Source organism: Arctopsyche grandis, chromosome 1 (genome assembly GCF_051622035.1).
Source record: "Arctopsyche grandis isolate Sample6627 chromosome 1, ASM5162203v2, whole genome shotgun sequence".
In the NCBI taxonomy this organism is placed as follows: domain Eukaryota; kingdom Metazoa; phylum Arthropoda; class Insecta; order Trichoptera; family Hydropsychidae; genus Arctopsyche; species Arctopsyche grandis.
In genome coordinates this window covers 14,176,058-14,203,876 of record NC_135355.1, presented here as the reverse complement: position 1 = coordinate 14,203,876, position 27,819 = coordinate 14,176,058, and the positions used below count along the sequence as shown (strand labels likewise).

At 31.0% G+C, this 27,819-nt stretch overlaps 1 protein-coding gene across 1 annotated transcript in view; it reads left to right on the top strand.

The window, feature by feature from the left end:
• The first annotated feature begins 7,248 nt into the window (after positions 1 to 7,248).
• LOC143916904 (uncharacterized) overlaps positions 7,249 to 27,819 on the top strand; it is a 128,112-nt gene continuing 107,541 nt past the window's right edge. The window contains exons 1-2 of the mRNA XM_077438190.1: positions 7,249 to 7,335; positions 7,448 to 9,074. Coding sequence (XP_077294316.1) covers positions 7,282 to 7,335; positions 7,448 to 9,074 — 1,681 coding nt within the window. The 5' untranslated portion in view covers positions 7,249 to 7,281. The remainder of the gene's footprint in view (positions 7,336 to 7,447; positions 9,075 to 27,819) is intronic.

Here is a 27,819-nt window from a genome sequence, read left to right as displayed (position 1 = left end):
AAGGAAAGGAGAATATATATATATATATATATATATATATATATATATATATATATATATATATATATATATATATATATATATATATATATATATATATATATATATATATTTATATACATATATATATATATATATTTATATACATATATATATATATATATATATATATATATATATATATATATATATATATATATAATATATATATATATATATATATATATATATATATATATATATATATATATATATATATATATATATATACATATAAAGAAAAAATATTAAGGGGGTGACAAATTTTATATTTGCCAAGGGCGCCAAAAACATCGCTACGGCTCTACCGATAAGTAACGCTTTGCACTTGCGCTTCATCACATCCTGTATATACATTTGTATTTACATATATGTACATACGTATGTACATATAAAGAGAATATTATAGGAAATAAATGCGTGTAAGTTTGGTTTGAGTGCGTCGACAAAGACTCTCTTTTCTGCGTGTGTTATTTGCGTGAATAACAGAAAATGGGGCATTAAATCTTATTGGTGTATTAAGCTCGGCGGGCTGTACAATATAATACGCAAATATATCAACATTCCTGGTAAGAATAAGCGACTAAATGATTTACTCGACACATTAGATACTAAGTTCCCTTACGGGCGTAGCAATTTACTCCCCCCCCCCCCTTCCCCAACAATAACGCCGTTACATGTACATACAGAACATAAAAGAACACTGCGACGGCACAATGTTGCTTCATTGCAGTGTATATTTTATATTCAAATGAATATCATACATTCCGGTCTCCGTCACGGGCCCGAATGTGAAACGCCCGAAAACGCAAATATCGGAAGGCAAAGATCAAAAATCGAAAGATCTTAAGTCGAAAGATAAAAAAAGGGTGCATGTTAAACTGTACATACTCACTTAATTTGCGCGAGCAGGATACAACAGGAACAAGAGGAACAGGCTTTTCCTCCCATATTAATGTGCGCGCGCAGAATACATTTTTTCACAAATTCCGTACATAAGTATAAAACGTACATACATATGTATAATAATAATAGTTCGCACTGTTGACTACCGGTGAGTGGAATTACTAAGTCCCATATATTATATATATGTATATATATATATATATATATATATATATATATATATAAATATATATATATATATATATATATATATATATATATATATATATATATATATATATATATATATACATATATATATATATATATATATATATATATATATATATATATATATATATATATATATATATATATATATATATATATATATATATATATATATATAAGTTGATGTGATAAGAGTTTTGCGTCTTCTTTATAACGCATTGGTCCGAAGATCCCATTGATCTCATCTGGAGTCCCAGTGAATTAACTCACTCTCTAAAAATTGAAAGAGTTCAAAGGAAGTTCCTCCGCTATCTATATATGAGGGAGTTTGGATACTACCCTCAACTGTTTCCTAGTGCTTTTGTACAAGGTTCTGTTGGCTATAGTTCCCTATCTCATCGGCGGGATATGCATCTTGTGTGTCATTTCTTCAAATTATTAAGAGGTGATATTTACAACCCAACTATATTGGAAGAAATGAAATTTTGGGTTCCATCTCGCCTCATGGATTATCGATTGCGTGTTTTTTTTTTTGTTTATTATTTTCAATTTGTAATTTTTAATTTTTTTTTTTTTTTAATTTTTGATTTTTCAATTTATTAATTCTCAATTTTTCAATTTTTAATTTTTATGTACAATTTTTTAAATGTTTTATTTTATTTGTTTTTCTATTATTGTTGTTTTATTTTTTCTTATGTATTTGATCTTTTATGTATTGTCTGGCCACAGTGTCATATTGGGGTGACCTGTAAAGACTCTGTGGTATATTTGTATATTAAAATAAATAAATAATATAAATATATATATATATATATATATATATATATATATATATATATATATATATATATATATATATATATATATATATATATATATATATATATATATATATATATGTATATATATATTACTAGCTAAGCTACACTCTTATAATCGTTGTGGACGACGCAGTACTCTTGGAGACCCTATCAAAGGCGTCGGCATCCACAAAAGAGACGCTTGCCTACAACAACGGCGACTTCATTATCCACATAGCAGCTTCCGTTTGTTTGCAAATCCAATGAAAAGTGAAGCCTGCGCTTTCAAAAACCCAGCCCTACGTCTGGTGCCAATTAAAACTTGCGTTTATGGGTGGGCAAAGGGCCCAGTACCAACTTTTTCCTAGCAGAAGACAATTCAGACAATTACCCCTTTGCATTGACAATCAATCCGATAAACATTTTTGTGCTTGGTCCTCCCAATATAAATTAAATGGTTTAAAAGGTTTTACAAACTTGTATGGCAGCTTCAGATGTGTTTACATATATGTACATATGTATGTATCTGTCTATTAGATTCAATAGTCGGTAAACGCCGCGGCGTTTCGCTGATGCGTTTATTCGAATCCAGCCGTCGCGTCGCGTCGCGTAGCTTCCTCAATAAATAACGGCTTTGCTGTCGCGATCTACCGGAAGTGCGCATCCGGTTTACATACACATACAATTACAGTAGCAAACACTGCGAGGACAAGTGCGTATACATACATGTATGCGCAACGACAGCGACCATCACTTCTCAAACCCTACATTCAAAGGCAAATTGGTTATGATGAGATCAAAATTTCCATATTTATTTCATGTATTTATTGTTTACTATTGCCATTTAGGGCTTCGCCCCTCTGCGCCCACCTTAGCTAATGCCTTTTAGGGCTTCGCCCCTCTGCGTCCCTCTGCGCCCCCTTCGGGGCCCCATGAGGCTGCGCCCCCGCTGGGACTTTGAATCCATTGAATCGAAAAAAATCAAATCGGCGCCTATGAATAGAAAAAAAAATAAATCGAATCATTTGTTCCCCCTTTGGGGCCCCATGCGGCTGAGCCCCATAAGGCTGCGCCCCCTTCGGGGCCCCATGCGGCTGAGCCCCATAAGGCTGCGCCCCCTTCGGGGCCCCATGTGGCTACGCCCCCTTCGGGGCCCCATGAGGCTGCGCCCCCTTCGGGGCTCCATGGGGCTATTATATATTACGTACATAATATTCGATTACCCTTTACAAGTATGGGGAACCAATCATTCGCGTATCTTCGGCTTTCGTCGACAATCGACAATCGACAATCGACTTCGGCTTTCTTCGACAATCGAAAAAAAATTTTTTTTTTTTTTTTCATATTTTTCATACGATATGAAGTTTTATTTATTTGTAGATATTATGGTATGAAAATTATTTTTTTATTAAAAAGTTTTGGCGCCTCCCCTGGCAATAGTCCGCGCCTCCCCTGGGAGACGCGCCTCCCAGTTTGGAAACCGCTGGTCCAATAGTTAGCGTGAATGTTCTGAGCCCGAGGACCCCAGCTCGACCCCGCGAACTGGAATTAATTTTATTTTTCAAATATCGCTAAAATATAAATTAATTTCAATAATTTCAATTAAAAATATATATTTAATTGTTTTATATGAAAAGAAAAAAAATGGTTCAAAACCTCGCTAAATAAAATTATTATAATTTCGTATTTTTATATGGAGGGATTAGCTCAATTTAGACCCATATTCAGGCTATTTGGGGTGATCGGTGCGAGTCGCGACAAAGTCGTCTCGTCGAAAAATGAATTTATCGATTTTTATCGATTCATTCATTATGTTCGGCGAGAGTTAGGACACACACACACACACACAGATTACCGTCTTTATATATATGATCGTATTACAATAACTCTAATAATGTGTTCAAAATAAAGAAGTGACTTTTCAACTCAATTTACTAGTCGAGTGAACTAGACAACTGAAAATACACTTCAACTATAATATATGCATTAAAATCACAATAAAAAAGACAGTTGATTAATTTAAGTATTAAATTGTACATAGATCTGACGAAAAATATGTAAATCGTAAAGTACTGAATAAAGTGAGAAAAGAATTGCGCTATGACATATTACGTAAAAAATACATTTAAGTAAGTCATTCAAAAACATTTTCATTCAAAATAAACTGCTAATTCATTAACGCTGGTCAACAAAAATCATGTTTTTTAGTTACCAGAGCGGATACTAAACAATTCTTACTATTTTACTCATTGAATTTCGAATATGATAATGGTTTTTATTGGTTTGTTCTGTTTATGAGTTATAAGAAGATCAAAATGTAATTTGACCCACGATAATGCGGCGTACGCACCAAACCAACGAACGGCCCCCAGGCCAACTTTTTAAACCAGTAGCGTACAAAATATCAAAATAAAAATTAAATTTAAAAATTGTAATTAAATATCAAAATTAAAACTATTATTATTATATTAAAATTAAATTCAAATACCAAAATAGAACTATAATCATTATATTAAAATTAAAATTAAATATTGAAAGTTAAAACAGAACATACACAATTTAAATAAATTTTCGAGATTGAGCTAAAATTAGATCATCAACAATCACATACAGGTAGTCCTCGACGTTTTGACTTACGAAGATACGCACTAAGATTGAAAAAAAATCAAGTTGGCCTGGGGAGCGTTCGTTGGTTTGGTGCGTACACAGCATAAAAAAATCTCAGCTAGGCGTGTTTACTGGAGAACACAAATCCTCAATTAATTTATCCAATTGATAAAACTAAAATAAAAAAGTAATGACCCGAAATTATCATAAATTCGAGAGGAAAAGAAATAAAAGTGATTAGAAAAAATAATGCGATAAAAGAATCTTTCTTTTTCTTTTCTTTTTTAGAAAGTTTCTTTTATAGTTTTGTGGAAGATTTTTTTGATGCCTTACAATTATTTTTTGTAAAAAGATTTTAAAAATGCTTTTTTTCCGAAACTTATTTCTCATTTAAATCTAAAAACTATTTCCGATCTGACAAAAATCAAACCGGAAATAAATTCCGAGAGGAAAGGGTTAATAAATATAATACATACATATGTAAATACGTAATCTGTTTATTAGACATATGTATGTACATATGTATATACATACATACATACATATGTATATATGTACATGATATTTTATATTGAATATTATACACACATCTGTATATTCGTATATTCTAGAAGGGAACTTTTACCGGTGATTACGAATTTAATTCATGTATCAATTCCTTTCCAAAACCATCCATTGAAATATCAACGGGTACAACACGAGTCAAATATATGTATGTAATAGTTTGTCATATACACAGAGCGATTTAAACTAAATATCAGGATTTCATAAATCACTCTGTCCCATTACTGTCATCCTGTTCGGATCATTTACAATACATTAATATGAAAATATTGCTACCAAATATTTGTAGAAGATGAATAATATACATATGCATACATACTACTATACATATACATATGCATAGTAGTATTAAATAGAAAGTGGAACACAATATTTCAATAATAATTTTTATGGCTTGCACAGAAATCGATAAGGGTTGATTTTAATTGTAATCGTAAGCTTAGACGATATTCTAGGGATTATGGTTGTTAAGTATCTCCAGGGATCTATTATATATGTATGTATACATGCTTTCGCATTTATTGACAGTCGAGCGTGTGATCAATATTACATTACATTTTGCCCGTACAGATTATACCTATACAATTATAGCAAGAAACCTATTTACCTTCTTGAAATTAATATTAATGTACACATTGAAGTAGGAATATTAAATATAAGAAATCGATAATCTGTAATGAAACTTTATACTTTATTGTTGTTGGTTTGAAGGGTAGTTTTCGGTGGTGTTAATGCGTAATGAATTTGTATTGTTTATTGTAGAATTTTAAATGAAAAATTTATGGGAAATTGTTACGGTCGCCATTCAAAAATATGCCAACAACAGATACCCATTTTCAACGAAAAAACAGTTTGTACGAACAATGTTATTTGAATGAAGAACGGGGTTATTCTGCAATATTAAATTCACCAATTTTGAAGTGAATATATCAAATCCTCTGTATTCTTGACACTAGCTAGATTAATATTAAAAATCTTCGAAATTAACTATTGTACACATGTATAATTAATCGAAAAATGCAATTTTTATTTAATAAAATATGTAATTAAATGTGCAATTAAGTAGCGTGAAAAATCATTCTCAGCTAATCAATCACACATTTAGAGACATTTAATTAAAATATTAATGGCACATATTTATATAAATATTTTTACGTTAGAATGAATGCACGTACACGTAAGAACAAGGGTTGAATACTTGTTAGCAATAAGCAATCAGTCAAGTGGTGGTGTCAGCCTGTCAACACGCTGTATAATTTAATCATGTACCCGCATCATGCTGTATAATAAATGTGTCGAGAGGGATGTCATCGGCACACTTTCTGTAGCATCCCTGTGTTTTATCAATTAAAGGGTTATTCCCGGTAGGCAAGATCCTTTGAGAACCCTCGATCTTTGCGACAAAAGGTGGAGAATCATATACGTATATGTAATATGTACATGCATATGCACATGCTTTTTAAAACAACAAAATACCTATATATTATACATTTTTCTAAATTTAAACAATTTATATGTTTTTTAAGACATTTTATTTTTACTAATTACATACATATATACAAATGTGAAATGTGAAATTAATTAATTTATTGCTGAATATGAAATTTTCCCTGTTTTTGTCGCACAGCCTTACTTATGTACGTGAGAACGAGAAGCATACAAGGGGACTAGGTGACGTCATACTGAGTCCTGTTATATCCCGCACGCGCACATGTTAGTGAGTCTGAGCGACAAAAATAGCAAGATTTTCATCGCATACCACTGGTTCATATGTATGTTCGTTTATTTGTAAATGTGTTTAATAATTGTATATTCAGCATAATATTTTTCACTTATCGAAATTTGGATCAGCAAATTAAATGATAAGGCACATTCAATACAAAAAAACTCACATATTATCGACGTGTTGAAATTCGAGCAATGTATTGAAGATAATTGATATCTCTTTGACGAAATGTTTATAGTAATTTTAAAAACATAATAGTTTTCTCACGTATTGGTGATAAAATCAAGGGGCATAATACGCGTATTGAACGATTGAAATATGGGTCAGATATTTTTTAAATTTATATAAGAAGTTTTAAATCATACTGAGGTGTCATACACAGTGAGAAATAGTGAGAAGACGTTGAAAGTACAATATGAAAATTACAAAATGAAGAAAAAGTCTACTATATTTTCTTTCATCATATTTCACATATTAATACAGGTAATATTTTGGTTTTATATTATTCAATAATTAAAACATGGTATTTATTCTAATTGCTTTATTGCCATGATGTATAAACGTATTCTATAATAAATATTAATATTATTTTTAGGTTGCAATATGTAAATGGATTCCACCATGTCAAAAGGTAGTGAACCTACAGGAGCCTGAAAGCCCAATAGTTTACGATGATAACCAAGCCTTTGCAAGTGACATACACGAAATTCAAAGTGAATCTAAGAGCTCCAAATCGACTTTGTCTCGCATTGGTTATATTGTGTTTCCGAAAACGTTTTTATCACAAAAACCACTACCTTCGTCGGATTCTTCATTCAGCGAAGATGATAAGTTGTTACCTTATATTCATTCCAAGAAATCGATGTCTAATTTGGAAATGCCATTTATACATTTGCACGATAGTATTCCGAATATACCTTCAAATGTTGCTGGAGATGAATCTGTAAATGATAGATACATGTCTTTGAAGCTAAGTAATTTATATCTAAGACTGAAAAAGGCAATCGAAAAACAAACTCAAATCATTAAAAATTATACAATCTGTTGTGAAGACAGACAAAATGAAAACGTCGAGGAGCCGAAAATAAAAGAGCCTAAAAATTTAAATGAATCTTTCATAAGTGAAGATGAATTGAATGATGACATAGAAGAAAATAAAAATCTCAAAGACAACATCAGCTCTGAAGTCGATAATAGCAAAATAGCTGAAGATAGAGATTCCATTTATCAAAATGAGGATAAAGATAAAATTAAAAACAAAGACGTCAGTGAGAACGATTATAGAAAAATCAAGAGTGAAGAAAATGACAGCGAAAATGTTACCGGTGAAGAAAATGACACAGGGAAAGAAGATGACACTGACATAGAAGAGACCACCAGCGAAGAAGACCCCAATGAAGAAAATATCGGCATCGAAGAATATGACGACAATGAAGAGGATGGCAGTGGTGATGGTAATATTTTGAATGACAAAAATGAAAATAAAACACTTTCTGAAAATGAAGGCAATCGTATAATTGGTCAAATCATATATAATATTATCGCGGGTGGTGAACCCGAAAACTCTACTGAAATTGAAATATTATATGAAAATGAAACAACTCTGGAATATGAAGATTTTGATACTACAACATCTCCCGTAAATCCTGAGAAAAAAGTTCAACAAAAAAATGATAGGGAATATTTTGAGAACGAAAATTTAACCCCAGCGCATACAAATAATGTTGATGAAAATAAAAATGGAAGTGGAGATGAAGGCGACCTATTTAATGATAAAATTCTTACTCTAAATATGAAAAAAAATAAAAATGACCCTGAAGAAGAAACACTAGTCGTGAATGACGACATTGATGAAAAAACTACAAAAAACAACGAAGAAAAAATGAGAAATATCAATAAAAATAAAAATAACGAAGAAACAAACGCTGATGAAGATGATAGCGATATCGAAGAAAAAGTGATTAAAATGAATGCAGGCAAAATTAAAAATATCAATAAAAACAATTCAAGCGTTGAAAACTATGATGGCGTTGATGAAATAACTAAGAATATAAATGAAGAAAAAATAAGATATATTAATAAAAATAAGAATGATGAAGAAAGAATTGCCGATGAAGATGATGGCGATATTGAAGAAGAAATTAGAAAAGTTAATGCAGCCAAAATTAAAAATATCAATAAAAATAAGAATGATGGAGACAAAATTGCTGATAAAGATGATAGCGATATTGAAGAAAAAATTAAAAAAATAAATGCAGCCAAAATTGAAAATATCAATAAAAATAAGAATGATGAAGACAGAATTGCCGATAAAGATGATAGTGATATTGAAGAAGAAATTAAAAAAATAAACGCAGACAAAATTAAAAATATTAATAAAAATAATCCAAGTGAAGATACGATCTTAGAAAAAGTTGATGATGATATAAGAAATGTAAATAGTCGTAATAAAAATGAGACTGATGAGAAGACAATACTAGACAACATTGAAAGTAGTCAAAATACTGAAAAGACAATTTCCAATGAAAGTGAAATAACAGACGATATTGAAAAGAAAATTGAAATTGCGGACGGTAAAAAAATAAAGAAAACAGATCTTGAAGAAGGCAAAGATTTAATTGAGAACGATATAAACAACCTTAAAGATGAATTGGAAGTAAGCAACTTCAAATTAACAATGTATGAGAGTTTGATAATGTATCAACAGTACTTATTAAATGAAATTTTGAACCTATTGGGAATAAATTTCCACGAAGAAGAATATGAATCCAATTCAAACCAAGAAGAAAATTCTAATAACTTAAATAATAGTCATTATATAAGCATGATAGAAAGACTGAGGTAACTATGAAATGTTTCAATCAATAACAACGAATGATCTTTGCAAAACATCAAATTATTTATATGTACATACATATGTACATAGAATATAATAGAAATATTACCATTACGATTTTTAATTAAATTGTAATATTTAATTAAACTGCCTTTTTTTATTCATTTTATCTATTACATTTCTCATGTGGATAAAGCGAAAAGATATCGATATTTTAGGTCGTTGAAACACACGAAATGTTTCTTTTCGATTACCGGTCCGTGTTTGCTGATCGCTTTTATCAACCGATGTAATCCGTTTTTGCCGTGTTGACGCTAACCATTACACACGAACAAATCGAATTTCTCACAATGTAAAGCTCAAGATACAACCCTAACCCTCGGCAACTTTTGGGATAGACGTTTAATTTAATCGATCGGCCAAAACAGAACGAAATCAACGTCATAGCAGTAGGACGAAATTAACGGACGTTAACGTTAAGCCTGGCCTAATATTACGCACTCTTGGTCCCATTTACGTGCTTCCGGAAAAACTGGGAAGCTGCGTGTATCACAGTAAGAGAGGGTGACTTATTTTTTTTTTTTAAATTTAACGCGCGTCATTCAGAGTGAGAATACGTGTTTTGTTGGAGAACAGTATATGATTTACTTGGAGTGCGCACACATTCCAGTCACGTTTTCCACAAACACGAATTGTATTAACTTTCCTACTCGTACGTATGTTGTGCTCTTCTTTATTATTCCACCTTTTTTATTTTATTTTTAGGTGTATATGTATGTATTTTTCCCTGTACCCACGCCTATTCTATTTGATTTCTTCTACGCGTACATACATATGTATACACATACATGCTTACGTATTCACAAATGTATAATAATTATTTACAACATTCAAAACATTAAAATTCCATCCATTCAATGTTAATGTTCAGTGTTGTAGACTTTTAAAAACAAAAACATACGTATAATAATTTGTAAATAAATTATTTGAATATTTGATTTATATTTTTATTTTTTAATCCGCGTATGAATTTTATATTCTTGACATGTCAGTAGTTACATATTGTGCACACATTCATAAATAATATTGAAATTGATTAGTATATATTACACATACATACATATATGTATGCAGTGACGGCTCGTTGATAAGATATCTGGGGGTGCTGCGGTTGATTAAAAATAAAAAAAATGTTTATTTGGATTATATTTTACTATTAACATCAAAATTATCACAATTAAACATTATATGTATTTTATTTCATTTAAAAATTGATTCTTCTGTCTTTTTTCCTTGAAAAAGATCTATCACCTTTTCCTTAAAATTTTCACTGTTCATAATCATTTTTTTTTTCAATGGACAGGATAGACAAAGCCGTCAATTTTTCTTGAACCATTGTGTTTCTTATATACATATGTATGTCTTATTCTATTTATTTATGAAAAACACCGTTCTGGCTCAGATGTAGTTGAAGTTGTAAGCAGAATTTGAATAAGTTTTGTTATTTCCACACGAACTTTGGATAAATTGATTGCAAAAATAAGTTTTAAAAATATTAATAAACCATTAATACTATGCATTTCTTTCCTTGAGTAAAACACTTCTAATTCAGTTTGAAGTTTTTCTTTATCTAGCATTGGATATGATTCAACGGTTAGTAGTAGATCTTCCATTGGCATTTTCTTACAGTACTTTTCAAAATTTTCTTTATTAAATAATATCACAGCCTTTCATTCATTAGAAAAAAGTATATCTTGCTTTTATATCCTTAATAATAACATCGCACATATTTTTGGATTATATAATATGTGCGATAATATATGCATATAATATATGCATCACATATTTTTGGTTTCTATTCGCTATAAGAATCTCGTATTTGTATAATGACATTAGTAAAACCTTTTAAGTTTTGTTTAATTGAAAATTCATCGAAATTCCTAGATTGCATCTGGTTATAAATAATTTCTAGATGCGGCATTAACTTCTGAAAAAGTTCTGAATAAAATAAAAAATTGTATTCAGTAAATTGGAAGAATCTGTTATTGTTTCATCAGTATTTTCGGAAGAATATTTAAGTTCTTGAAAACATTGGCTCAGCTTCTCTTGATTTTGATACCATCTTAAATACTTAAGGTGTCGTGTGGAAGGAAGTGTAGAAACGTAGAAAGTGTAAGAGGTGTAGAAGGAAAGGCAAAAGGTTCAGAAGAAATGACGAAAAGTGAGGAGTTGAGTTGGGAGTGCAGTACGGAACAAGCTTCTAGCTGCCCCCGCGCCGCTCCTTCGTCCACTCGGCATATTCCATCGAAAACCATACTGCAAAAAATCATAAACGATGATTCACTTTCTGATATTATTACCACGATGTATGATCATTATTGGGTGTATCGGTGTGCGGGCGAGCTTAATACACACTTAAATAATATTGATATTTTCTTATAATATACATACATTTATGTACATATATAATAATATTAAATTTTTCTCAAATTCCTTGGGGGTGCTGCAGTACCGCAGTGCATATGGACGAGCCGCCACTGCATATATGTATATGCATATTTAAATTTTTTGTCACACATTGATATTTTACATTTAATTTGAGTGTTTGATATCTCTAATTGTGAGTTTGGGGACAATTTTCGACAAAAAGGTATTTAAATATTTGACTTAAAAAACGTGTTCTATTTATCCGATTACAACAGTCGATGCAAATATAACGGTTTCAAAAGCGAATTTAGCGTTACATTTCGAAGATCGTGTTAAAATATTAAATAGCCCGAATTTCATCGTAACAAAGTTGTATGATATTTTAAAATCAAATTCACGCTTTCTGAAAGTTCGCTGATATTTGAAAGTGTTTAATCAATTATCATCCACGCGTGCAATATTAATATTTGTATGGTAAGTACATAAAGTTTTGTTCGGCTTCGATTCGCTATATTGTTCATAACTATGTGAATACTAGTGTTGTGCCCGTTGATTTCAACGGGTGGTTTCAAAAAGGAATTGATACACGAATTAAAATAAAGTTATATGTTATATATAAATATAGTGTAATTATATAATTAAAAATATAGTATAGGTTATTTATATAATTAAAAAGCATATTTTACATGCAATTTTTGTGAAGTCTAAAAAGAAACACAGAATGTGGATTATCATTAAATTTGGATTAAATACTCCACCTACTTTGTTTAAATGTATAACCTCCTTATTATACCTATATGTACATACACCCTGCCATACATACATATATACATATGTGTATATATATATTCACATGCTTAATACATACACATACATACATTTTCACTTAATATTGTAGTAACAATAGACGAAATTTTGTGATCATGTTTTGACTCATTCGAACTCAGAATCAATCACAGATCACGTTTTTATGATCTATAAAAAATGTGTGTGTTTGTTTGTGTGTGTGTATGTGTGTGTGTGTGTGTGTCTGTGTGTGTGTGTGTGTGTGTGTGTGTATGTGTGTAGTATGGGTGCTAGTATGTGTACCTGTATATGTATATTTTTGGATTTTTTGAACACCGTTAGTCCTATCGAACTAAAACTTAATATCAGTTACTAATATGCTTATCGATACGACGTGATTTTTTTTACAATTTTTTTAGTTGACAGGAAATGGTACTTCCATTTAATGGTACTTCTACTTTAATTTATGTATAGGTGTCATCTATTTATCTATAAGTTTATGAATTCAATTATTTTCCAAGCCGATGACCGAATCAGACTGAAATGAAATTTTTTTATGTGTAATAGAAATTAAAAATTTTATACCCTAATATTTTTTAAATATTTTTACCTCAGCCGGAAGTAGTGCATTTACTTGGAATCGAGGTATTTTTTGTTTTCTCAGAAACCTTTTGGTTTATTGAACTGAAATTTCATATCTAGAAGCTTAAGCATAATAAAAAGTTATGTTTAAATTTGATAAGCATCCCTCAACCGGAAGTGGCAGTTTACTTTTGTTCGATTTTTCTTCCACTATTTCTTTCAACCCCTTAAACATATGTGCTCTTCACGAAAAAATTCAAGTATAATTTTTGTATCAATTTAATGAAAATAAAAAAATCATAAAATTTATTTTTGGGATTTTTTTCTCTTAGAAAGGTCAAAATTGTTGTAACCATATGATTTTTTCGTATCATTTCGAAAAAAATATATTGAATATCTTTGAAAAAACCAAATAAATAAACACGAGCTACTGTGGCAAACGCGCTTCGATAAATCTATTACATAAATTACATACATATAATACATAAATTAATTCTTGAATAAAACATATAGTGAGGCATAACTTTTTTTTACTTTTTTTTTTGATTTTTAAATGCTTTTTATTATTACTAAATTATGTTCACAATACATCTTATATCTATTTTAATAGCTACTGATATACTGATATTTCTATTTTACAATTTTAAATTAATTTTGTTGGTAATCATAGTATTATATTATTATAATGTTAATGTGTATAGCTTAATAGGAAAAAGAGCTAAAACACCTATGTATTTACAATATTTTTTTACTTATCTAATAGCAGTATCCTATTGAATGGATCGGTTTCATAAACATTTCAAGATTCAATATATCAGTAAAAGAGCGGATGAATTAACCGTCGTTAATGATCAATTCAATTACATTTCTTATGGCTTTCTTTTAACTTAGCAAAAAATCAACCAAGCCAAACCAACCCAATATTTTGAAATCTCATGAAAACAAAAACACTAGAATGGGAGTACTTTTTACGTGGAATACTAGGAGAGTTTGCCAAATGCAAAATATGAAAAATGGTTTTAAAAACCGGTGGCGAATCAACAAGCGGCCTTCATAGTCATAGTCAAGCGGCCTTCATATGTAGTTTATTTTACTTGAACTGTTATTTATTATTTTGTTTTATACATTCAGATTAACGGTGCTAGCATCGGGATCCCGGGATTGAAAATTTTCAGGACTGTAATCCAGGTGCCGAAAAATCATTTCGGGATTGGAAACACTACCAATGACCTATGCTGTGGCTGTGTATATATGTACATATGTATGTACGTATACTATATGCGGATAAATTGTTGATCCTCAGGAATACCGTAGTTTAACTACAGAATAATTCAACACTAATAAAAAAATGATCACAAACTTTATCTATACATACATACTTCATACATAAATAAAGTAATTAATTCATATTCAGTTTTTAGATACACGATGAGATTGAACACACGAATGCGAGATGACTTTTGAATCCATCGACAAGTTATACATATGTACACACATATATACATATGTATATGTATATGTCAATATAACATATATTTTTTTCTCAGTGCAGTATTGGCTATAAGCAATCAGTGCTCCGTCAACCCTTCGAGGAATAAAGAAATATCTAGTCACAAGTCACAAGTGACGGGTGTCGGGGGTCCCCGCGTTCGTGGAGACGTGACGCCATAGAGGGCAGATCCAATCGCCTGTGTCGGGGTTCATACGACCCCCATGGGGCGACTGGGACTCCCCATACCACCGCCACTTTGACATAGCCAGGGGCGAAGAGGTCAGCGTGGGAGGATGGGAATGGGGTGGTGTGATTTCAACCCGGTCCATAATCGAAACGCTTATCGAATCCGACGACGGAAAAAATGTTCGCAACCTTTGTTATTCAAATCCGGGCTCAAACCGTGGCCGATAGTATACTTGGAGTCCTAATGGAAAACCTGTAATGCTCAGAAAATATGCCACTCCAGATTATTTTTAAAACTTACCGATAGCGATTTGTACATATGTTTGATCTAGGTATCAAAGATACTCATAAAACATTATTTATATAAAACACCAAGATAAATAAATTCGGTTGTGACCAACCCATGACTTTATCTATGTATTTGAGGAATATAAAAAAATCACAAAAAAAAATTCTATATTCAACCGTTCAGACACATTCTCACATAACGGCAGTATTATGAAATATTAATAGCTATTACAGCATTTTCGATACAAATTGAGCGCAAATGTATGGAAACTTGCACAAGACAAAAGTTCTACTTCCGGTTGTAGGATTTCGTTCAATTTTTTTTATTAATTAAAATCACTATCACTCAATAAATATGACAAAGATTCAAATAATTTAAAAGGTCAAAATAAAATAATGAAATATTGTTTTAAAAAAAAATACTACTTCCGGCTTACGAATTCTGACCAAAATATAATCAGCTCTAAGTTAGTAAATAAAAAATACAAATATAAATTTTCAGCTTGATACGTTCAGGGGTGTGGACAGAATAGTGGGCATAACATTTTCACCTTTCTAAAAGGAAAAAATCCCACTTCCGGTTTATAAAATTTAATTTTTTTTTTTTGATTTTCATCAAATTGATACAAAAATTATAATTTAATTTTTTCGTGAAGAGAACACATGTTTAAGGGGTCGAAAAAATAGTGGAAGAAAAATTGAACAAGAGTAAACTGCCACTTCCGGTTGAGGGATGCTTATCAAATTTTACACATAATTTTTTATTATGCTTAAATTTCTATATATAAAATTTCAGTTCAATAAACCAAAACTTTTCTCAGAAAATCATAAAAACCTCAATTCTCCAGAGTAAAAGTACTATTTCCGGTTCAGATACAAATATTTAAAAAATATAAAGTTATAAAAATTGTTATTTCTATTACATGACAAAAAATTTCAGTCTGATTCGGTTGTCGGCTTGAGAAATAATTGAATTCAAAAATTAAAAAAAAAAAGATTACCACTATAAGGGGAGGTACCATTTCCGGTCAATTTAAAAATTTAAAAAAATAATTTTCGCATGATCACAAAACTTCATATATTGTTACTACGTAAATAGATAAAGTAAAAATCCATGGTCTTACCTACATATGAACATATTAATTTATTTAATTAATTAAATTTATATTTTAACAGCACGCCATTACGGTTTGCCCCTGAGTGACAGCTTTGGTATTTAACTTGTACATACAAACAAAAATTTAAATTAGATTTAAAATTTCAAATGTGGTGAAACATTGTAGGATGGTTATTGTCATTTTGATTAGGTACCGTTTCAACAGTTAAAGCAGATAAATTTGTAAACTAGTGGAAAACGAATGACTTGTGACAAATATCCAGTAGCACTACAGGAAATACTGAGGTGAACCAAGGGACCTCTTGTGGAAAGCATTAACGCAATCGCCGAGCTATATTTGTTATATACATATGTACATACATTTGAGGAATGTATGGAGTTTCAAAAATAATTCGCACGCATATCACCTACATGTACATACATATGTACTATATGTACATATGTGTGCACAGCGGCTGTGAGAACGATTGATCGCTAGCATAGAGAAAAAAAGTACCTATTACATTTTAGATATTTAATAATTATACAAAGTTCTACTCAATATCGCTATTGGAATTATAATAATGAAATATTATATTATGAATATGCAACACTTGAAAACAACTGAATGAAATATTTTTTAAGAGAAAACTTTTTTTTTATTTATAATTTTTATCGAATTTTATCAAATCTAATCATACATCATACATTTATATGTATTATATCATACATTTATATGTATTATATCATACATTTATATGTATTATATGTACATTGTAAGTTTTACAACCCTATTCTGTATTTGTGTCAGCAGTAGCGTAGCAAGGGTAAATGGCGCCCGGGGCAACTCACCTCCCCCCTTTCTTTCGTCATATTTGTCGAATTATAAAATTTGCTAAGAAACAAACACACATTACACAAGATAATATATAAAAAAAGCCAATTAAGAAACTACCAATTTTCTCCGTAAACTTTGATCATGAGTATGGCATAAGTGGTCAATCTGCCATAGCGAGAGAGGGGCGAAAAGAGAAAAAACGATCAGAACAGTGTAGACAAATGGGACAGTGTGGACAATAGACGTTATCGTGAACGATAGTCGTCACCGTGAACGAAGACACAGTATTTTCAAACGTGTCTAGTACGATTATTTTTCACCATGGTAATGGCGGACGTCATTTACATTTATATTGTTGACCAAACCGAGCAAAATGGCAAAGTTTGAAAACGATTGGACAAGAACGCAAACTTCGTCAGACGACAAAATCGATTCTGAACTAAGAAGAGGTTAGTAATTGGTAAAAATCTAAAATAAATTAAATTCTTAAAATTTTTATTTAGTGGCCAAATTGACTGAAAAAATATTCTTATATAAAATTTAAGAAAACAAATTTATGTTGATTTTGGGAGTGCGCGTTAAATTACAATTTATGAATTTATTTATCATGATATTTTACTCGTTTCTTTTTTAATGTATTTTATTATCTACTTTATATTTATATACCGTTATAAATAAATACATATGTACATGTAAATAAATACCTAATTGGAGTGTCTTAAATATTCATCATTTTCGGAACATTTAAGTGCGAATTTATGACTAGTTATATATTAAATATGTATTACAAATGCAGAAGCAATTCTCGTAATGATATACGGCAGAATTAGAGCGTAGTGTTACCATTAATTGCAACCACGAATATGTCTAGTTTTCAAACATTAAATATATGTACATATATACAACTAGCATCGTCGCCACTTCTTAATGTCTATGAAATGTAATATTCCAACATGTATAAAAAATTCATTGGATGTTTTTGGTAAAATAAATCTTCGCTACGTGTTGTAAATATTTAGATATTAGCGTATTGAGATATTTTGGTATAATATCACATTGATGATGAATTTTTACCCGTATACGTACATATGTACTTTGTATTATATGTATATGGAATAGGCAGAAAGCCCTTTACTTATCAACTTAGCCTTAAAAGTTACGGCCGAGTATTCACATTCTCAAACATTATTGGAATAGACGGTCCATAAACTATCAGACTTGAAAACTTTTACACATTAAACTTTTGTGTGAGGGAATCTCTTGGAGGGGGAGGATAGAACGAGTACTCCCAGCACTTATACCAGTCGGAGAGGGCCCACACATACAAGAGAAGGTAACTTTTAAAATTATTTTATTACGCAAGAATGGGAAGAGCGAGGGAAAATTTTGTTTAGGTTGCGAAGAGTTGCTGCTACGACGAAATAAAAAAAGAATATGAAACGTATGTATGCATAGACAAGGATTCAAACTTGTTACTTATGTATACTTCCATGAAAATATAATATTTGAAAGTTTACTGGGATTTTTTCAGTTTAACTATGAGTCATTTGGCGCTACATTGTATGTAAGTTTTTAATTGATTTTTAACGATTGGAATGTGTGAATAATATTCAATGTATCCCACATTTTTACAATATATGAGCTGTTATATTTGAAATTGGTGCAAGTCCACTTTTCTTCATTTTGAGAAATAACTCACAAAAACATTAAATATAATGATTTGCGTTTTACAACATTTAAAAATAATAGTGACCTGCTTTTCCGATATTGTGAAAATATCGAATTAAAAGAAGTGATAAAAATTTGATATCTACTTGCATATAGATATATAATTTTTCTCTGTATAATAGATGTAGAGATCAATTTTTGAGGTATTTAGGTATATATTATACATAAGGTCGGAGTGAAAAACGCGCATTTTGGATTGCCATCGATGGACCTAGTGGATATCTTGTGTTAATTAAAATCTTGTGTTATCCAAGAAACTTTAGATAAATAAAAAATCATCAATTTTTAAACAATGGCCTGTGCCTTCACCCAACTGATTTATCTCGATGAAAATTTCGAAAAAGTGGGTTTTTTCCATACATATTTTTTTTTTCTATTTTGTAAACATTTCGTTCGGAAAAAAGTCAAATATAATTTTATTCTTTACAAATTCGAGTCATTTAGGTATGGTGTTCTCTCGGGTGGAATTTACCTGCCTATAAGGATGAAATTCTCTCTCTCTCTCTCTCTCGCTTCTTTGGAAAAATCCTACCTTTTGATACACCTCTTTAAAAGGCGTCTCTCCTTTTGATTCAGCCCGAGTCTCGCGCAGATCCTGCCGATCTAGATAATACCTCCGACTCAAAAGAAAACATCTACCCGTTCGTTTTGAGCCACCAAGGACCGGGAAAGGGAGGGCTAGGGGCCATGGGCTGAAAATTCCGTCGCTGAAGATATTATTCACAAATGAATTCGGCCCCGGGCCCCCGTCGGGAGATGGCTGATAAGCTTGGCGGCCCGTTACGACCGTGCAGCTTTTATATGTATGTTTGTATGTTGGTATATATGTATGTATTATATAATATGATAAGTATAAGAAAACGCTAGGACCCTCCTCCACCAGCGCCTCCCACTTGGCTCTAGATAGCCAGCTAGATACTGAACTCCACTACCCTTCAGAGGGAGGGTCAAACCTAGTGGCGCTTTGCTTTGACTGACTGAACATCATCACGCCATCTAAATATTAACTCAAATCTGTATGAAAAGTTCTCAACATAAAAAATGCAATTAAAAATCTTTGGCATTTTTATACACGTTAAATTCAATTTATATATAAAAAATCGGATGTGGCAAACCCATGACTTTATCTATGTATTTGAGGAATATAAGAAGTATACAAACAAAATTCGATAATGAAACATACATACATACACGTTCATACATACTGGCCATGAGACCATTTTCGATACACATTGAGCGCCAATGTAAGGAAGCTTACACAAGACTCTACTTATGTTCAAAAAATATATTACTTATGTATGTATGTTCAAATTTGTAATTTTTTCGAGAAAATATGGGGGGGGAGGCACAGAAAAATACTAAACTCAAAAGGGGGCCACGGTCCAAAAAAGGTTGAGAAACGCTGTACGTTTAACGCAAACATTTTTTTTAAGCAATGAAAACGTGATCCTAATCGATTATTTATTCTAATAAGTCAAAATCTCGAGTTCGAAATTTTTGATGGTCACAAAACTTTATTGTAGTTACTACAATGTATGTAGTATCAATACAATGTAGTACAAGATACAATGTAGTATCAATACAGTGTAAACCTATCCATAAAAAATATTTTGAAATATATTTTTTTTTTTAGATTTTTAAATGCTTTTATTATTAATAAATTATGTTCACAATACATCTTATATTTATTGTAAAATCTATTGATCTACTGATCATTTTCTATTTTTTTATTTAATTTTTTTGTTGGAAATTATATTATTATCTTATTTTAATGTTAATATACAGAATAATACGAAAAAAGCTCAAAATTTTTCAATTTTTATTAATGCTCATAATACATTTTATACATACATAGTATTAACTAAAGACTAATTTTATTTTATTTTATGTTGATAAAGAACTATAGTGATTAAATATAGGGTATATTGAGAATATACCACGGGCCCATCTCATTCTTTTATCGAACGTTAATCCTAAATATTTTATTATTACTGGTTGTCATTTTAGACTTTTTCCAGAGGGGATGTTATAAAAGAATATAATGATTATAAAGTATACAGTATAAAATGATTCAATAATCTTGTCGTTCACTGTCACTATATTTTTACATTTATGTAGAACAATTTAGTGAAAAAAATGTTCAGAATTTTTAATATAATTGCCGTAAGCGTTACTACAGGCCATGCAGAGGGTGGTTACGAGGAGCATAGTATTTATATTAGACGATATGACTCAGCTTTTAATCTTCTTCCCCAAGAAGAATGAATATATGTATATCATTTGGGTAAGGGAGGAGAGGGGAGGGTTGGCGGGCGTCTTTGGGTGGGTGTGACGGAGATGGTGTATTATACATTTTTGCAAAAGGTCGATTACACGCACACTTACTTGTGTATCCATTGCGCGTATGCAAGAAGGACATGCTCAGGTCAGGGGATAGCTCATAGAAGCAAACGGGGGATGAAGTCCCAAAGGGGTGGCTAAAGAAAACATGAAACGGCTGAAAGATTTATTTCAATGGCTTATCTCATTCCATTATCGGCCACTTTGGCTTACTGTCCGAAGACGCTCCTGCTCGTCCGTCCACTTCAGACATTGATCTGACCCAATGATAAACCAGTCTCCAAATTCATAAATGAATTTAAAATCTGGACAAATATATTCATAATAATCAAACTTAGCCCAGTTTAAAATATGCTTTTTGTTATGAGAGAAGGAGGAAATATTTTACACAAAATAATAATTGATTATTTATTAGATTGTCCCATTTTATTTTATTTCATTTGACTCGTTGTTATGAGAAATATCCTCACGGACCGAGACGGAAAAATATTAATATTCGCGTTTAATATGTCTAGTTTTGTGCAAAGATAATTTTTCTGAAATAATAATTGACTAACTTTGATGCAATACTGTAAACTTACGAACTCATCATTTAGCTGACTGGAAGAAATTAATTATTTAACCGAAATTTTGCGTCAATCATTAGTTCTTTCCATTTTTTTTAAACGATTATTTATTCCTTTTCAAAATAACACGTTGATATATCAGTGAGCAAAACCTTAATCTTAAGGCTGTAACTGACACAGCAACAAGCTTATATATATATATATATATATATATATATATATATATATATATATATATATATATAAATATATATATATATATATATATATATTTATTTTATTCTAAACAGACCATTGTGGCATAACAAGAATTCCTAAAGCGCCACAATGGTCAAAAAATATAACACAAAAAAAACAAAATAACAATTAAACATAAATTAATACATAACGAAAATAATATACTCATCAATTATACATAAAAAAAATATATATACATACATATATGTATATACACATCAGTGGCGTACGGTGCTGTTAATGATGCGTGTGCTGTGTATGAAAAATTAAAAAAGCTATATTTTTTAAAACTAATTTTATTATTATTTATACTTAACACTCTAGTTCGATTAATCGCTCTTTACACTTGCATTTTTCAATTGCGCTTTCGTAAAATTAATTTTTCATACACAGCATACCCAGCATCAACACCCACTGCACGCCACCGATATCTATGTAAAATAAAACAGTCATATGTATGTAGATCAACATCAAAATATTTTCTGTCTTTAAATAATATTAAAATCATACAGATAATAAGTCAGAATTGCATTTTTATCCTCAACGCAGAATTCAATTGATCGAAAATATATTACCCAGGGTGGAAAACCACTCACGGACGATGAGGCTGGCGGAGGCTGTTGCAATACAATATATCAGTCACATTAGCCAGCATCGCGTAATCCTTTCTTCCACTCTAACTTCTCGGCAGATTTGTGACGTTGGCATATTATTGTGTTGGGTTTGAATGTGTGCCGACATTTAAATGCCGGTTCTCTGGAGGTCCCCGGGGAGTCCGAGGCAGATCCCCCCGTGGAGCCCCAGCCCCACCCCCTTACACCCACGCCCTCCGTATTGGGAGGGGTTGCTGGGGTAGGTTGGAGGTCGGAAAGCCGTGGAGATGGTGCCGGATGCCGTTAGGGTTGAGGAGTTACACACACACACACACCAGCTACACAATGAGGGGCCTCGGCTCAATTGCGTGCTTACCAATAAGTGAACAGGAAGCAATATAGTTTATATGCCGGACCCGCAAATCCCACAAACTTAACAATTGACGTCAACGTCGTTTATTTATCGACACGATATATGTATCTGTTTTCATCTCGAGAAGACGGATTTTAAAAATTCTTTTGAGAAAGTTGTTGATGTATAAACACACACGAACCACTAAATTCATAATTTTAAATTCCACCGACCACTTTATGAATTTTTGAAAAAAAGATATTCATTTAATCATGAGTGTATTGCAACTTTCGAATTATACAAAAAATATGAAGCGTTTAAAAACTAGAAAATACGAATCATTACTCGGTCCATGAACATGTACGATTGAACGACGTTTTTGTGTATTATTTTGACTTACTTTATTATATTTAACTAGTTTTGTGCCCGTTGATTTCAACGGGTGGTTTTGGAAAGGAATTGATACACGAATAAAAATAAAGTTATATGTTATACATATATAAATATAATGTAAGCTAATTTATAGGCACGCGCAAGTATTAATTCTAAAATATTGAGTGCACGCATTACACGCTCGCTGATCCAACCCTTTCACCTGTTCGAAATGATGAATCTGTGTATGTGTCTTTTTGGATGTGTGTACGCTCCCACCCAGCGCATCTGACGCTGATGTCACCCGTTCCAAGTCAGGTGCTTAATATCAGGAGCACATATCAGACACTCCACCCCCCCCACTTCCCCGCTACCCCACGTTTCTTCGACACGATCAGTCGTCACGCCACAACCCTATAGCGGATGACTAAAATGCACCCATTGGTCAGAATGTATTGTCGTTGCTCTAATTGGTTAAACGTTTTAGTTCACGTGGACCACTTCACGCTGATTGGTTGTGTGCCTCGTTCGCGTGTATTTATTTAATATGTATCTCTAGGCACAACAAATACTCATGGCATTCTAAAATTCGGTTTTATGAAATCTCCGCACTGGTCGACGCGTCCACCACATACCCACATTAAATATCTTGCTCTTGAACATATGTATATATGTACATATGTATGTATGTACATATGAATGTATGTACATATGTATGTAATATCTAACCTATTTGTCTGGTAGTCTGCACTCATCATTGCTTTCATGATTGATTTTGATTTATGAGTGGAATTTTGATTTACTCTCTTCCGTTTGGGCCTCACAGAGATGTTTTGTATTTGCAGTTGGTTCTTATTTATTGGAACTGGCTGTAGGTGCAAGGCATTCCTTATGTTATATTTTATATTAGATATTTTTACTATTTCTGCTATTATTAATTGCTACTGCTTTTTTATGATTATATATAAATGTATTTTTGTCTGTATATATGTACATATGTATACATATGTTTATATTTATTTTTCTTTCTATTTTTTTCTTTTATAAGACATTCCCTTCTTTGTTGTTTTTTATAATTTGTAATTATTATTATTATCCGCTATTATATAGCTTATTATTTTTATGATTGTGTAAAATGTGTTGTTTGTGCATATGTATATATATATATATATATATATATATATATATATATATATATATATATATATATATATATATATATATATATATATATATATATATATATATATATATATTTTGTTTTTGCTTGTCTAATTTCTTTAGTTATTATTTTCTTTCTTTTCTGTTATATATTTTACCATTGTGCCGCATTAGGATATTAGGATAGGCGCATTCCTGTAATGCTACAATGGTCCAAACTTTAAAATAAGTAAATTACTAGCTTTTGATCACAGGTTTGCGAGCTTGCTTCAAGTGAATCAAGGTCCCATTTGCCAGTGCGTATCGTGATAAAATAGGTAAACACTGTTTTCGAATCACTCTTCCGGAACTTTCAAAGTAATTTTTTGGTATCTCGGAATATCTTCAATTTTTTAATATATATTTTTTTTGTCATCTAGTACCATTATCAAGTTGATTTTTTCGGATCATCAATGAATTCCATAACAATTGAACTTTTCGAACAATACAATTTTTTGAATATCTGATTAGTTGAACTAAATTTTTAATAGTACTCTCTTAGTACACGGAACAGATAAATGACACCATTCGATGTGCTGAATTGATTCGGTAAACTTAGTAATATTGAAGCGTTAGTCGGATATCAAACCAACAATAGTACTGATGAATAAAATAGCAATTGTACTCGCGCTATAGTCTCGCTAAAATCATCGGACACAAATCAAAATTAAGCGATTCAAAGAGAGATTTCACATTCATGTATTGTGTATTTTTTGCATTGTTCAGGAGCGCTAAACCATCTCGGCTGATGTATAGAGGGCCGCACTCAGATGTGTCATTGTATTGGCCATTGTTGCCGACCTCCGTCACGCCTGGATTCGAATCGGGGCATTCGCAAGTGTCTCGGTGATAAACAACTGTGAGATCAAATCCCACCTAAATACATACATATGTATATGTATGTATGTACACATACAAATACTTACTTGTATGGTATTGTAAAAAAGGACAAATCGCCAATTGTATACGTGTGTGATTATAAAGCCATAACAAACGACATTCACGTGGTTTGAGGAATGCGACCAAATCTCTAAATCTAAACTCTCATATCATAAATATGTTCATACATATGAATAGGTACATAATACATATGTATATATGAATGTATGTACGTATGTATGTATGTACATACATATGTATTTAAAAATGTGTTCTTTTTTATTTAAAGTAAATCTTAGGTAAATTTATTTTTATATAAATATTGTACATACTCGTCACATTTTCCTAACTATGTATACTAGTCACATTACCTGATGTTACACAATCAGTCAATGTCCGTACACCCCAAGCTTTTATATTTGGTCTTATTAAAAGAACTTCTAAGACTACTTTACGTTTCATATTTTTACACTGTTAACTTATTTAATAAATTAAATTTTTGTATTAGTATCTTATTTTTATTTCTTATTTAACACTAATAAAAAGATTGTTTTTATAAAAAAAATTTTACCATAATTATTTTATTTTATGCTTTTTAGAGTTCCAGAATTTTGTGTTTTATCACTTAATTGAGAGTTGACTAATTTAGTAATTTAACTCTGCTGATGTCACCATTAGGGTTTCTGACCCGGGTCGACCCGGGACAGACATTCCCGGGAATTCTTATCTCGAATCCCGGGAATTGGATTTAAAAAAATCTTGAAAATATACAACATTTTCACGTCTGAAATAATTAATCAAATAAACAAAGAATTGTAAAATATTCTCAAAAGGTTTGTTGTTTAGCACTAAGTACAGCGCATTCCCCGAAGGTGGAAGTTTTATGAGCATAATGGCCAAAATCGTTTCTTATAATTCTATTTTTGGAAAATCTCAATACCGAAGGACTTACCGATGAATTATTCCGAGAATTGAAAATTAAAATCGAAAAAAGAGGAAGCCTGAAACTTGATTTTTTTAATACAAATTTTAAATAATTCTAATTTTATACCGAACAAAACATTCTTGAGTGTTTTAATAAAAGCGAATGTGTATCCTACGGTGAAACTATTATGAAGTGAGTATATCCTTCCTGTATTGACGATTCCACAATGGTAGAAACTCTTTTAGATTCGGATGAAGATGAAACAATTGTGTGTTTGACGATGAATGAAGAATTAAATAAGGAGTTATCAAAGACAAATATACATACAAAATAACGTAAATAAAAATAACTTCGGCTTTAAAAAAGAAATTAAAATATAAATACTGACAGGAGAAAATCCGATAATTAAAAAAAATATTTTTCGTCCCCCTTAAAAATAAAACCAAGTTTACAGTTTTTTCCAGTTAATAGATGTATCTCGTCTTATTTACTTTTTTTTATATTTTGTAAATACATATGTAATTATTTTTTTAGTAATAAAAAATATATAAAACTGAAAAAAAAATGTTTTTTACACGTATCCCTGGATCCCGGGAATCCCGGGAACGATCCCAGGCTCCATCTCGTGTCCCGGGAATTGAAAAAGTCCGGGAAATCAGAAGCCCTAGTCACCATAGGCTTGCTCGGCGGCAAATAATCTTGATTATGTAGGTAAATATGTATGTATATTCTCCTCGATACCCTCATTCCTGAAGATCGCGACTAATCCCGGACTTTTCTGGCATCGTATTCCCGATGCTGAAATTAATTTAAGCACCGGAATCTCGGTGCGGGGATGATTTTAGCGTAATATGTAGTGACACGTATTTTGGGCATGTATTTTTGTCAATTTTAGCATTTTCATTTTTCATTTTAGCGTTTTAGGGCATTAAAAATGTTCAATTTTAGCATCTATTTTTATGAAGAGTTTAAAGAAAATTTTAAATAATAAAAAAAATTCGATGACCTTTAATAAAATTTATATACATATATAAAATTTAAAGACAACACAACAATTAAAAAATAATAGAAAAATTCAAAAATGTTTTGGAATTAAAATCACAATGAAAAAAACATGAATATAAAAATACAAAGACAAAAAATATGAATATAAAAATATAACACCGATTAAAATTTATTAAAAGTCAATTTATTATTTTTTATTTTTTGAGATTCGTGCGACGATCGGTAACAATTATATTGTA